The 14,942-nt window shown below is 36.8% G+C and overlaps 1 protein-coding gene across 3 annotated transcripts in view; it reads left to right on the plus strand.

The window, feature by feature from the left end:
* INTS9 (integrator complex subunit 9) overlaps positions 1-14,942 on the plus strand; it is a 109,137-nt gene that overhangs the window by 68,722 nt on the left and 25,473 nt on the right. For all 3 annotated transcript variants that reach the window (XM_078445577.2, XM_078445578.2, XM_078445579.2), the window contains 2 exons: positions 3,955-4,075; positions 4,915-5,049. In XM_078445577.2, coding sequence (XP_078301703.1) covers positions 3,955-4,075; positions 4,915-5,049 — 256 coding nt within the window. The remainder of the gene's footprint in view (positions 1-3,954; positions 4,076-4,914; positions 5,050-14,942) is intronic.

Raw genomic sequence — 14,942 nt, forward strand, 5'->3', positions numbered from 1 at the left:
AGCATGTTTGCTTTATAAAAACTTTAAGTCTGAAAAGTTAAGAACTTCAATTTTGGCAAAAAAATTTTTTTGTTTTTAAAATGTTCTCCCTTGTGTTTTATGTTCTTTCTTTCTGGAATTCTTAACACTTAGATGTTGAACCTCTTGGACAGGAACTCAGGTGTTTTTTTTTTTCTGTCTTCTTTTTCCATCCCTTTGTTTTTGTTTGCTCTTTCGTCTGAGAAATTCTCTTTACCTCCCAACCTATCCATGAGTTTTTCATTTCTGCTATTATAATTTCTTATTTGGGCATAGTTTTTTCTATTTTTTAAATGAACTTCTATTGTAATATACAAATAAAAAACAGATAATATATAGTTAATAAATTACTATAAAGCAACCATCCTTATAACTGCTACTCAGGTCTAAAATAGAAGATTTCCAGTAACTCAGAAGCTCCTCTCCGTGCCCCAATCTAATTATAATCCACTCTGACACATATGTCATGGATTTTGACCCATTCCAATATTGTCTTTTTGCAGCTCAGATTTTCCCATCTTTGGACAGTGAGCCTTTTCATGGTGTCCACTGTGTCCTTTTATTGTGACCTTTGTATGTACCCTTTGTTTCCTTGCTAATCTAGTTTAACACTCCTCTTGTTTATTCCCTGTCCTAAATCTTGAAGCCCCCATTTCTCTAAAAAAACTCTGTATTCTTTTAGTTGGAAATGGAATTTTAAGCTCCCGTTCTGGTTGCTAACAATACTCCTTACTTCTGATTGGTTGTTGTTTCTAGGTTGTCATTCAAAGGAAGGAGCATATGTATTTTTCCTTCCCTTTTTTTCATGCTTTTATTATATTTATATTATCAGAACATACAGCCCTCACATTCTATCCTCTCTCCCTCTGAACCTTCATTTGGCCTTACTTCTGGAAAACTGCACATAAACGTTCAGCTGATACATTGATGTTTCTGTAGTCAATTTGGTTATCGGAAACTCATTCTTCAGAAGCTGTCTCAGGATGGGATCATGAGAACAATATTCCCTGAGTTCTCGCAGGTTAATAATTGTTTATCTGTGCTCAGTGACCTTGAAAGTCAGTTTTGCTAGTTGTATAATCTTTGGCTTGCATTTTCTTGCTTTGAATGTCTTAAATATTTTACTCTGTTTTCTTTGAGTAAAACAGCATTGCTGTTGAAACTCTGGTATCATATTTTTTCCTTTGTAAGTCACTCGCTCTTTTTGCCTAGTTGCCCCCAAAGTTTGTTTTATTTATAGTGTAAATATTTTCCCAGAATATATCTTGTGTTCTTCTGGGTCAGTATTTCAGGTATGCGTTCAGTTCTTTCAGTGTGTAGTTTCAAGCCTCTTTTTATTTTAGCAATTAGAGGTTTTAGTATTTGGCTTGGATTTCTGTTAGGGACTCCTGTGCTCTGTATGTTGCATCTTCCTTGCCTGATTTTTGTTTTATGTGGTTCTTTTGTGTCTTGTATAATTTTTTTTATGTTTTTAACTTATTTTGAAATTTTGATATGTTGGCATGATTTCATTGTCTCTGCTGTTATATTTTTATGTCTAAACTTTTTCTCATTATCCCTCTTCTTTAAAAAGTCTCTTCTCTTTTCTTAGATATACTATCTTGTTTATCTAAGGATCATAATGATAGTATTTTTTTAAGTTTTATTCTACCAGCCTAATTTATTTCCTGTCCTCCTCCCTTCATTTGTTTTGGCCTTTATCATTTTAGAGACTTTCCTCACATGTATGGTAATCCTTGGTTCTTGGCTCATGTTGAAGAGTTGGACAGTAAAAAAAAGATTTTTTTAAAAAGAGTCGGACAGTAAAAAAACTGATTAGAAAATCTGTGTACCATGAGTTAAGTCTTGCTGAATTATAGACTTCACCATACTGTAATCTGGTTGGGCCTTTTTATCATGAAACCCCCAGTGGCGGTGTCTTTTAGTTGATTGTTTTCTTTGGTACTGATCAAATTTTTCAGAGAAGTTTCTTCTGGTCTCCTACCCCCCTGGAGGATATAAGCCTGACTGATAGTGTTCTGGGAGCCATATGAGGAGAAGAAAATTGTTACTCTTGGTATATAAACTTTGCTTAATAAAGCTTCTTCTAGGGGCACCTGAGTGGCTCAGTCGGTTGAGCATCTGACTTCGGCTCAGGTCATGATCTCATGGTTCATGAGTTCAAGCCCTACATTGGCCTCTGTGCTGACAGTTTGGAGCCTGCTTCGGATTCTGTGTGTGTGTGTGTGTGTGTGTGTGTGTGTGTGTGTGTGTGTGTGCGTGCGCGCGCGCGCGCGCGCACCCCTTCCCTGCTTGCACTCTCTCTCTCTCTCAAAAATAAACATTAAAAAAAATTTAAAAGAAAAATAACAGAGCTGCTTCTAGTTGTTGGTTTCCCCTAGTCCAGACCCTCATTTTTATTCTCTCCAGAGAATAACCTCTAGCAACATGCCTGGGAGGAGAAGAGGCAGTGCTGAGCTATGTGGAATAGATGAGAATTGGAAGGTTCTATTTCTCATCAGTTTTTTTCAACAAATCCCCTTGTTTTTAGGCTCACCTTCAGTCTCACTTCCAGATATACCTATTGTTTCAGATTGCTGAGCTTTTTATGGGTTCTGCAGTATAAATTGCTTGAGTTAAACTTTCCTGTGTCTGCTAAGTCAGTTTTTTGTCTTCCTACTTTCCACTTTCTAAAATGCTGTTGCTATGTCTCTTCTCTCATTCTCTTTGTCTTAAAGGCGTGTGTGTGTGTGTGTGTGTGTGTGTGTGTGTGTGTGTGTGTGTGTGTGTGTATGTGTAGCCCTTAACTATATTCAGTGGTATTTAAGGAGAGAGAACAGAACTAACGCACACTTTCAGTTCACCAGAAAATCCTTGACCTATTTGTACAGAGAATCTCAGGGAAGTCCCTCTCTCAGGTCTGTTCCTGAGTCTGTTACAGCAAACAATACAGTGTTTTTCTAATGACAAATTTTTGTTTGCTTGTTTTAAGGGATACTCCTGATGCTAATCTGAAAGGTCACAAATTGTGTTTTATTTTCCTCCCTTATGCCAAGCTTCAGCTGTGTTTAACTCAATCCCTTTCTATAGCTTTGCAGGCCTATGAGTAAAGTGTATTTCATATATCACTCGTGAACAGGGAGGAGCAGTTGAAATGTCCTATTGAAATGCTCTTTGTTAAGATGTATATGATAAGCCCTAGAACAATCACTAAGGAAAAAAAATACAGTGAAACATCGTGAAGGAAATTAAAAGGCTGCATCAGTAGTAAAGTAGTAAAGGAGGAACAGAGGGGAAAAAAAGACCTGAGGCACACAGAAAACAAAAGTTAAATTGGGAAACATAATCCAACTATATCAATAATAAATGTGAATGTATTAAGCAGTCCAAATGTCAGAGATGGTCAGACTAAATTAAAAAAAACATATCCAGCTTTGTGCTCGATAAACAGAATGGAGAATAGGAAAATAAAGAAAAGTTAGGGTTTTTTAAAAAAGGATCAACAAAACTGAAAAACTTTTAGCTAGACCAAGAAAAAAGAGAGAGGACTCAGAAGTGAAAGGGGGACAGTACTACCACCCTTACAGAAATAAAAATGATTATAAAAGAATCCTGTCAGGGTGCCTGGGTGGCTCAGTTGGTTAAGCCTCCGACTCTTGGTTTCAGCTCAGGTCATGATCTCACAGTTCTTTAGTTCAAGCCCCACATCAGGCTCCATGCTGATGGTGCAGAGCCTGCTTGGGATTCTCTCTCTCCCTCTCTGTCAGCATCTCCCCCAACTCACTCTCTGTGTCTCTCTCTCAAAAAAAATGAATAAACTTTAAAAAATTAAAATAAAAAAAAAAGAATCCTGGAGGCAGTTATATGCCAGTAAGTTGTAATAACTCAGATAAAGTGGACAAATTACTTGAAAGGATTTCGTGATAACATAGAGTTGGCATTGTGATGCATTTACAGGCTGCTGCCTTCTCCACTCAAGGACGCAGTCGAAGTATCAACCTGGAGAAGATGTTATACAATGCAAGAGGTGAACTCTGCCCTTAGCAAAATCCAGCTGGTGGGATATTCTCAGAAAATTGTGAGTGTTAATATGGTTTTAAGTGATGCATGAATGCTTTTGATTCATCCTGTTACCCTTTGGGAGGATCTTCTCGTTCCCTTTCTTCAGCCATTCACTTACTGAGAATCTTGTACAAGGTGAAAAAACAGAGCAATTGTCATTATCATCTGTCTTCCACCCTCCAGGCTGATAGTTGTGTTCTTTCCTAACCCTTACATTCCCCATCGTTAGCCAGCATTCTACTGACCAGCATGTAATGAGTCAGGAGAAAGACATCTCATCCTATTCACTTAAGAACAGTGGGCGCAGCTTTATAGATTTTGGACAAGTGAAATAATACAAGAGCATAAAACAGATCAAGAAGCGATTTGTTGGCAGGTATAACTTTTGAGCTCTGACCTGATAGTAAGTGTCCCCATTTTTGTTAACTTAGGCCCAGAGCCACTCAGTATAGAACAACCAGGCAATTAATGCCTAACCTAAAAAAAGAAAAAGAAAACCCAAGTATTTGTCTCTTTGGTGTTGCTGGTAATCTATTGCCTCTTTATTTAAAAAAATAAAAAATCTATTGCCTCAGTCTTTTCATGAGTGAGGCCTGAGTGCCTGGTACATGTAGATATTCTGAAACTCAGGGGGTAAGGATTGCTTTCTGGGTCTACCATCTGGTCTCCATTGATTTTTTTTTTTGCTTTATACTTTCTGTTTTACTTTCAAATTTGTATATCTAAGTAGAGAAGGATATTTCTGGGGTTTTTTGGTGGTTTTTTTTTTTTTTTTTTTTTCCTGCAAAGACTTATCTGGTATGACTGTACTGCTGAAAGCTCATCACACATTCTCTTACTGTGGTTCTTTTCTAGGAGCTTTTTGGTGCAGTTCAGGTGACTCCACTAAGCTCAGGCTATGCCCTTGGAAGCTCCAACTGGATTATCCAGTCCCATTATGAGAAAGTATCCTATGTCTCCGGATCCTCCTTACTTACCACACATCCCCAGGTAGTTCTGATTCTCTTTTAACAGTTCAGTGTTTTGGTTACTGAACCCAAATTGATAATGTATCCAGAACATCATCATTTGTTTTTAAATCTTCCTAATTTTGGTTTCTACAAGTATCCTATTTAAAAAAAAAAAAAAAAAATTATTGTTATTTTGGTAAGAATGCTTAACATGAAATCTACCGTTTTAATAATTTTTATACTATACATTATTGTTGACTACAGTACAGTGTTGTATAGCAGATCTCTAGAGCTTATCTTGCTTAACTGAAACCTTATGTTAAGACACTCTTCCTGAAAGGTAGATTTCCCATGTCCCAGTGTTTAGGATTGCAAGGTCCTCTGTAAGATCCTGCTGCCTTTGGGTCCATCTCTAGGATTTTGAGATTTCCCACCACTTTCAATAACCATAGCCTAATATACAACAGAAATGGTCACCCATTTACTCAGCAGATGTTAATTATTTCTTTATTAAGGGTCTACTATGTATGTGTCAAGCACTCATTAGGTATTAGAGGGTCCATGGTGACCCACAGGCAAAGTCCTAGCTCATGAATCTATGTTCAGAAGAGCAAGGAGGGGCCATTGTGATTGCAGCATGCTGAGTATGGTCAGCAGGGGTGTCCATGAAATGAGCACAGCCAGGTGAGGTGGAACTTTGTTGACCATGATGAGAAATTTGGATTTTATTTTAATGTATTTTGTTTATTTTTCAATGTTTGTTTATTTGAGAGAGAGAGAGGGAGAGGGAGAGAGGGAAGCAGCAGAGAGAGAGGAAGACAGAATCTGAAGCAGGCTCCAGGCTCTGAGCTGTCAGCACAGAGCCCTATGTGGGGCTTGAACTGACAAATCATGAGATCATAACCTGAGTCGAAGTTGGACACTTAACGACTGAGCCACCCAGGTGCTCCTTAATTTATTTTATTTAAACGTGTTGAGGGAAGCTATTAGAAGATTTTAGCTTGGTTATTTGTTAAGTCATATTTGACAAGAAGCTAAGTACATACGTACCCATTGTTACAAATGTATCGTTTGTTCCTTTTTAGGTATTTGTAATGAATTTATTGTCCATTTCATAAATCCTGATTCTTTCCATATTTGTAAAGGAGGGGCAGAAATCAGATAGTTAGCTGATGGATGGATATGTAGATGGATAACTTGGGGAAGCCCAAATCTTATTTTAATACGAAGAGGAAAAATGCCTGCTGTAGGTCTAGAACAATAGGATGCTTATGATCTGTCACCATGTATTGGTTTTTTTCATACCTTCTTTTATAATCAAATTTCATCTCCAGGTCTAGAGGAGGGGACAAGTTGCTTTTTTTTTTCCTATAGCTAGCAGAATTCTGGGCCTTTCCCGCTTATTGAAATCAAAAGCCCATCAGTGTCATCTTAATCTGCTTCATTGAATCAAAATACTTTATTGGCAGCTTCTATCATTCTTGATATATTCTTCCATAAAAGACAGAAAAATTATTTGGCTGCCAACTCTTCCGATTTGTCCTGCTTAGATCAAAGGCTTTACAGTACTACTGATGTAATTTCCAGTAAATTATTCTTCCAAGGTTCGTAAATTTAAAGGGAAAATAAGGTCTTGAAAGTAATGAGCAACATACCTAAGTAATTAATTTTAATTTCAAGCTGGCAACCAGTGTTGTATATAAAAAAGATAATGAATTCGATTTCCTTTCACCCAGATAATTGGATTTTTTTTTTTTTTTTTTTTTTTTTTTTTTTGAGAGAGAGAGAGAGAAAGAGCATAAGCAGAGAACAGGGGCAGAGAGAGAGAATCCTAAGCAGGGGCTCGCTCCTACGACCTTGGGATCATGACCTGAGCCAAAACCAAGAGTTGGATACTCAACCGACTGAGCCACCTGGGCGCCGCAATGATAATTGGATTCTGCATTGAATTAGCAAGGATAAGAAAAGTTTAAGTTTGAAAAACTTAACAGTCAGCTTCCGAGGTCAGCAAGCTATTGTCCATGGACCAAATTTGGCTTGCTACCTGTTTTCATAAATGATGTCTTCTTGCAGTACAGCCACATCCATTTGGTTATGGATGGTTTATGGCTGCTTGCACACTGTACCAGCAAAGTTCTGCTTTAGACTTTACAGAAAAGGCCAACCACTGGTCTACTTGAGTGGAACCTCCCTAGGTAGAAAAAATAGGCTGCTTTAGTGATCTAATAAGCATAGCAGAGTGAGGCTTTGGATTAAGCCTGAAATGGTAAGAATGGAATGACAAAGAAAACATTGGCAGGTCTTTATTTCAACAAATACTTATTGAATGCTTGCTGTCTCCAGGGTAGGAAAAATACAGGCCAGAGATTTCATGCCAAGATGATATTGAGAATGGTAATGATGACACTTACCCACTTGACAAGAAGGAGTTGACAAAGGGGGTTCTGGTTTTAGAAGGGAGTAGTGAGTATGATGCATAGCAATTTGAGTGAACACCGGGGACATGAAAATCTAGAACTGGAACTTGGATTTGACAGCAAGCCTGAGACAAATTAGAGCATCAGATTTTTTAAAGTATGTAAATAAAGAGCCTAAGGGGAAAGACTGATGAGCTGTGAGGGACATTTACCAATAGAAGGTGGAAGGAAGAAAAATAATCTTGAATAAGAATGGAGAGTTAGAGGAGAACTGAGGCCCACAAAAGTACAGCATCTCATCCCAAATGGCAGAAGAGAACTAGCTTTTACTGACTGGAAAGCCTCAGTACTAATTTTCCTATTGATCTGGTGTTCAACAACATACTGAATTCTTATATTCTAGTATTTATCTACTAATGATAATATTATCTGCAAAGAAGTAACAATTTTGTCACTTTTCTTTCAATCTTTTTATCTTTTATTTCGTTTTCCTGTCTTACAATCACATATTCTAGTCCCATGTAAACAGAAGTGATGACAGTGGCAGCCTTTTCTTATATCAGATTTTAAAGGGAATGCTTTTGTAGCTTCTTCATTAAATAGGATGGCTTCCTACTGGTTTTTGTCTATCAGGTTAGGGAGTTTCTCCTTTGTTCCTAATTTTCTTATTTTTAAAAGTCAGATGTAGACATTATACCTTATCAAGTGCTTCTTCCAGTCTGTGAGATGATCATGTGATTTATTTCCTTTAAACCAGTAATGTAATGAATTGTAGTATTAGCTTTTCTCACATTTTTTTTTAAGTTATTTTGAGAGAGAGAGCATGAGTGGGGCAGAGAGAGCGAGAGCGAGAGAGAGAGAGAGAGAGAGAGAATATCCCAAGCAGGCTCTGCACTGTCAGCACAGAGCCCAAAGTGGGGCTCAAACCCATGAACCATGAGATCACGACCAGAGCCAAAATCAAGAGTCAGACACTTAACTGAGCCGCCCAGACCCCCAGCTTTTCTCACATTTAACCATCCTTTAGTCTTGTGATAAATCTTATTTGATCAGTTTTTTCTTTTTAAAATATACTCCTGGAATATAAGTTGGTCAGTATTTTTTTGAAATTTATACAGGTATATCTCATTTCATTGTGCTTTGCTTTATTGCATTTCTTACATACTGCCTTATTTACAGATTGAAGGCTTGTGGCAACCTTGCATTGAGCAAGGCCATCAGCACTTTTTTCCAACACCATTTGGTCACTTTGTGTCTCTGGGTCACATTTTGGTAATTCCCACAACATTTCAAATTTTTTCATTGTTATTACATTTGTTATGGTGACCTGTGATCAGTGATTTTAACTTGCTAAAAGCTCAGATGATGGTTAGCATTTTTTAGCAATCAGATATTTTTTTAATTAAAGTATGTAGGGTTTTTTTTTTTTTTTTTAAGACATAATGCTATTTCATACTTAACAGAATAGTATGTATAAATGTAACTTTTATATGCACTGGGAAACCAGAAATTTGTTTGACTCTTTTTATTGCCATATTCAGTTTATTGGTCTGGGCCTCAACCTGTGATATCTCCAAGTTATGCCTATAATCTGTATTCATAAGTGAAAAATAGACCCATACCTTATTTTCTCGTTCTGTCTTCATTTGTTTGGCATCAGTATACATTTAGTCTCATGAGATGATTTGAGTACCTTCCACTCTTTTTCTTTTTTTTTTTAATTTTTTTTTAAATTTTTTTATTGCTTATTTGTGAGAGAGAGAGAGAGAGAGAGAGAGAGCGCACAAGATGGGAGGGGCAGAGAGAGAGGGAGACACAGACTGAAGCAGGCTCCAGGCTCTGAGCTGTCAGCACAGAGCCCAACACAGGGCTGGAACTCACAAACTAAGAGATCATGACCTGAACCGAAGTCAGGTGCTCAACCAACTGAGCCACCCAGGAGCCCCATTTTCACTCTATAGCTATACACAAGATAGCTGTTCTCTTTTTTTGAAAGTCAGTTCCCCATAAAATTATCCAGGCCTGAGATTATCATTTTAACTTTCTCATGACCTTTGAACTATATTCTCTGGGTCAGAGCTGTGCGAATATAGCAGAGATTTGTCCATTTTACCTAGGTTTCCAAAATCATATCCATGGAAGTTGTTTATTACCCTTTTTATTTGTTTAAACTTTTTTGTGTAATTCTATTTTCATTCTACATTTTAACACCTTTTTTCTTGATCAGATTTGCCAGAGGTTTATCTGCATTACTGATTTTCTTTAAAGAATAAGTTTTTTAGATGAACGTAAGGGAAGGGAAACAAAAGTAATATAAAAACAAGGAGGGAGACAAAACAGAACAGACTTATAAATATGGAAAACAAACTGAGGGTTGCTGGAGGGGTTGTGGGAGGGAGGATGGGCTAAATGGGTAAGGGGCATTAAGGAATCTACTCCTGAAATCATTGTTTCACTATATGCTAACTAATTTGGATGTAAATTTTTAAAAATAAAAAATTAAATTAAAAAAAAAAAAGAATAAGTTTTTGTTTTTAATTGTTTTTGTTGTATTTTCATTTTCTATTCTGCCCTTTATTATTTCCTGCCTTTCATCTTTGGGTTGTCTCTGTTGCTTTTACTTTAATACTTTACCCCATTCATTTCCATCCTTTTGTGCTTTCCAATAAGTGTACTTAAAGCTATATTTCTCTCAGTATCATTTAACTCTGTTAAATTGTTAATATGTAGGGGTCTGTCATTCATCTCTCAGTATATCGTAATTTCCTTCATAATGTTCATAATTTAAGTAGCCAAAGGTTGTTTTATAGTGCTTGTGTTTGTTTCTGGTCCATCCAATATGATTAGACCTAGGGTTAGACAAGAGACTTTTTCCAATCATGCTTAAATGTTTCTGGATTTTTCCTTTTTTTTTTTAATTGGCATTATGATAAGAATATACTCCTTCACTGAAGCGTTGCTTTGAAACAGTCCATTTTTGTAAATGTTTTGTGTATGTTGTAAAAGACTGTGTTTACCGTTGAATGAAAACTTTTCTAATTATTGTGTTATTCTGTTCTATCATATCTTTGCTTAGTTCCCAGTTTCTGGAAAGAAAGTTATTTGTTGATTTATCTACTTCTGCCTATACTTTCACCAGTTACTGCTTTTTATAGTTTTAAGCAATGTGATCAGATGTATATGTGATCATTATGTTTTATTGAACAATTACTCCTTTTATCAGGATGCTGATTTTTTTCTCTATCAAACCTGCATTAAAAGCTAAGAGACATTTTCCCCCTCCATATTTGCCTGATACTATTTTCCATCTGTTTCTTTTCATTCCTTCTGTATCCTTTTCTAGTGAGTCCCTTGTAGACATAGTAAGGGTTTTTTCTTTTTTAGTCAAGAGTCTCTGGAATGGTGAAACTATTTATATTTACTGTAATTACTATTGTACTGAGGGTTTATTTTTGTAATTTTATTTCATGGTTTTTTTAGTTCATTCTTTTCCCCATCCTTTCTCCCCTTCTTTTAGATGACATAATTTCTTTCTGTTAAGTTTGAACACACATTTTATTTTTATTCTTCTGGGTTGTTGCTTCATTTATTTTTCCTTTGAGTGTCCTAAGTTTATCAATATCTTTGTCTTTCCCTCCAGAGCCACACCTTCCTCTTGTCTTTCCTGTCTTTCTCCTCTTCCTTCTCCCCTGACCCACCATGTTCATACTGTCTGGAATTTTAGTTCTGGGTTATCTAGGCTATACATCAAGTGTTGAATATATCACTTATTTAGACAGTGAGCTTTACTGAGTTGTTGTTGGGTTTTTTTTTCCAACTTACCTTCCCATATATCTCATAATCCTCTAGATTGACTTTCCTTCTTCCAGGAGTGCTTGAGGAATGTTCACCAAGAGCGTCTTAAAATGGTAAACCTTATGAGGCTTTGAAGTACTAAGAATAGTTTTAATTTTTTCTCACATTTAAATGATAGCTTGGATAGATATAAAATTCAAGGAAAAGAATTTGGAAACTATAAAGCTTTGAAAATCTTTATTCATTTTCCATTTGTACCCTTGTTGTACTTAAGAACTGCAAAACTCTTTAGATTTGTGTTCCTTTATGGGATTTGCTTTTAGAATCTTCACTGTATCTTCAGTATTCTTAAGTTTTACTGTGACATATCTTAAATGTGTATTTTTTCTGTATAATACTTTGAGAAATCTTCCAACTTTAACACAAAAAGATTTTTAATTGTTTTTAAAATTATTCCTTCTGGTTGATTTTTTATTTCTCCTTATGGAATTTCTCATACACAGGTATTGACGCTTCTATGTTTTGTATATCTCTTTCTTCCTTTTTTTTTTTTTAACCCCCTTCTCCTGCTTGATGCCTCCTGAAAAAAAACTCCTCAACTTGATCTTCCAGCTCAAGATCTTCTTTAGCTCTATCCATACTGCCCTTCAGCCTTTGTGTTGGATTCTTTATTTCAGTCACTGTATTTTTATACATAATATTTTGAAATGTTTCTCTTTATATTTGTTTTTCTTTTGCTTATTTTGTGTGTGGACTTTTTTAATGCATATTCTGCTGTTTGATTTGGTTTATTAATTCTCCACGTGGCGTAGGTTTTTAGCTTATTGTATTTAGTAGATGTTGTTTTCCTCAGTGGTCTTGTTTTATTTCCCTGTGAGCTCTTACTACTTGGCTTTCAGGGACATCCTCTTGTACCTCTGCTCTAGACACTGCTTTTTTCCCAGGATTTGTCTTCCTGATGTGTTACCACTTAGCCTGGTAGTGTGAGGAAACAAGGAACGGCTGATAGGTCTGCCTGTACCTTTTATGAACATTCATCCCACTATTCTGCTATGTTCTGCTTCACAGTATGGTGGAGCAGGCCATAGGCAGTATGGAAGAGAGAGAAAAGGACAAGGAGTTCCTTGCCACCCTCTATTCTTCCTGCAGTGCAAGCCCTCTTTGGCTCTTGCTTGCCATCTTGTCTCTATTCCAACACCCATGGTTTCCCAGGAATTCATCGTGGTTGTTTAGTTTCTCAAAACTGTCAGGTGCCCTTATTTCTATGCTTTCTCTCAGCTTAGATTCTAGAAGGGAGCCAGCGGCCTGTGTTCATTCTCTATCTTGTTGGGAATCTCATAGTGGAATTTTTGTTTTCTTTTAAAATATTTTTATTTCCTTATATTTCTGATTAGAACACTAATTTGTATTTATTGTAGTCGTTTTGGAACATACAAAGTGTGTGTTTGAATAAAATGTTCCCACTTGAAGCACTCAGTGAGTTGCCATAGACACCTGTAATATGTACATTTGCTCTTTGGTGATGAAATGGAGATGTTGGCAGTGTCAGCTTGGTTCAGAGGATGTCACTACAAGGTGTTAAGGGCTAACTCTTTACAGTAGCCCTAGTAATCTACAAGAAATGTCTCCCAAGTATGTCTCCTAAAATCACAAACATCTTGTCTGATCTGATCATGAAGTATCTCATAACTTCCAACTTGGTGGTATTTGTATTACAGTACTGCCTTTGTTTTGTTTTGTTGTTTTTTTTTTTTTTGTGGACATTTAATTTTCAAAGGACGGCAGCGTCGATGACTGAGGTACAGAGATAATGTTTTCAGGGCCACAGTTTGATCTCCATTAGATGCTTTCATTCAGATTGGTAGTTCTTAACCTTTTGGGGGTTATGGCCCCATATGACAGCCCAGTCACCTCTGGGAAAATGTACATAGGCGCACACACAGAATTGTGTATGCTATTTCTAGGGTTCCTAGACCATCTGAATTCCCCCATCAGCCCTGTGAATCATTATTGGTTTGTTCTAATAAGGTTCTTATAAAATTGTCATTTTAAGCTAAATATGCTGTCTAACAAAGTTTGATCCCTTTTGTCCGCATTCCAGGTCCTTCTGTTTGATGCATGCACACAGTGAACATTTCTAGGCTCATTGCACATCTGCTACTATAAACCATTGTATTTCTTCTTCTCTGGAAACAATGCATATGTATTTTATTAGAGAAGTGCAAATAGGAATCAGAATCTATTAGATATAGCTGTCACGACTATACTTATCTGTGTTAAAGAAATGTTTCTCGGGTTAGAAAGCAGCTTATATAACTGCAGTCATGTTATTTAAAAAAAATAATGAAGCCTTATATTCATGTTTATATAAAATGCTAAAGGAATATACATCAAAAGGTGCATATACTCAGAGATAACATTGCAGGTGGTGGGTCTTTGCTTGCTACTGTTTGGAATTTTCTTTGTTGGAAAATACGGGTTGAACAGAGAAAGGAGGGATGAAGCTTCTTACTAAACTGGGTTTCTGACTTTTATCTTCGTGTGTTCCATTGAGTATGTGGAACGACACTAAGGAAAAGACATGCTACGAAATGAGACCTAGCATCTCAATCCCTGGGCCCTCATTTTTGTTTTCAGTTTGAATCCCGGTTTCTTTGGAAAAGGCAGTTACTTACTTACTTACTTACTTACTTACTTAACTAACTTACTTACTTACTTACTTACTTACTTCCTTATTTATTTAGATGCTCTGAAAACCATCAAAATTAAATTCAGTCTGTGCAAGGTAAAATAAAAATTCAACATCCTGAGGACCACATAATAGTGCACTGTTGAGACTTCATAGTTTACAAGAAGATCATGTATATTAGCTCATAAGACTCTCAGAACTCAATGAAGGTTTATGGGTCACAAATATGCCCATGTTATGAGAAACCCAGCTCAGAGCCTTACCTGAGGTCCGTGACCAGTAAGAGAATGGGAAGGAAGCTCGTTGTTTCTGGATCCTAATTCAGTATTCTTCCTGGCTTCTCTGCCACTGAGACTTAGGGAAAATTGCCTTGACTAGTTGAGTCCCAGGTTGCATGTTTTCATAATATAAACTTCATGTATTTATTTCAAGTCTTTACACTTGTTTTCATTTTGCAGAGCTGTCTTGAGAATCAGATTATACAGCACAATGGTTCTCAAGGCGTGACCCAGACCGGCACCAGGAGCATCTCTTGGTAGCTCATTAGAAATGCAAATTCTTAGGCCCACCTCAGACCTGAATCAGAAACTCTGGGTTCAGTGCCCAGCAACCCACAGTTGAGTAAACCGTCCAGGTGATTCTAATACACACTCATGTTGGAAACCCACCAGCGACATGTGTGACATGACATTTTCAAAAGAGCAAAGCGCTCTACAAATTTGAGATCATAAGCTCTTTTTTTTTTTCATTGAGGTACAATTTTATGTATAGTGAAACCCAGAGATCTTAAGCATACAGCTCTATGAATTTTCACATCACGTGATTACCACACCAGCCGAGGCATAGAACTTTTTTTTTTTTTAATTTTTTTAAATATTTCTTTATTCTTGGGAGACAGAGAGACAGAGTGCAAGCAAGGAAGAGACAGAGAGAGAGAGAGATACAGAATTTGAAGCAGGCTCCAGGCTCAGAGCTCTCAGCACAGAGCCTGACGTGGGGCTTGAACCCACGAAGCATGAGATTATGACCTGG

This window comes from Panthera onca, chromosome B1 (genome assembly GCF_046562875.1).
Source record: "Panthera onca isolate mPanOnc1 chromosome B1, mPanOnc1 haplotype 2, whole genome shotgun sequence".
Classification (NCBI taxonomy): Eukaryota; Metazoa; Chordata; class Mammalia; order Carnivora; family Felidae; genus Panthera; species Panthera onca.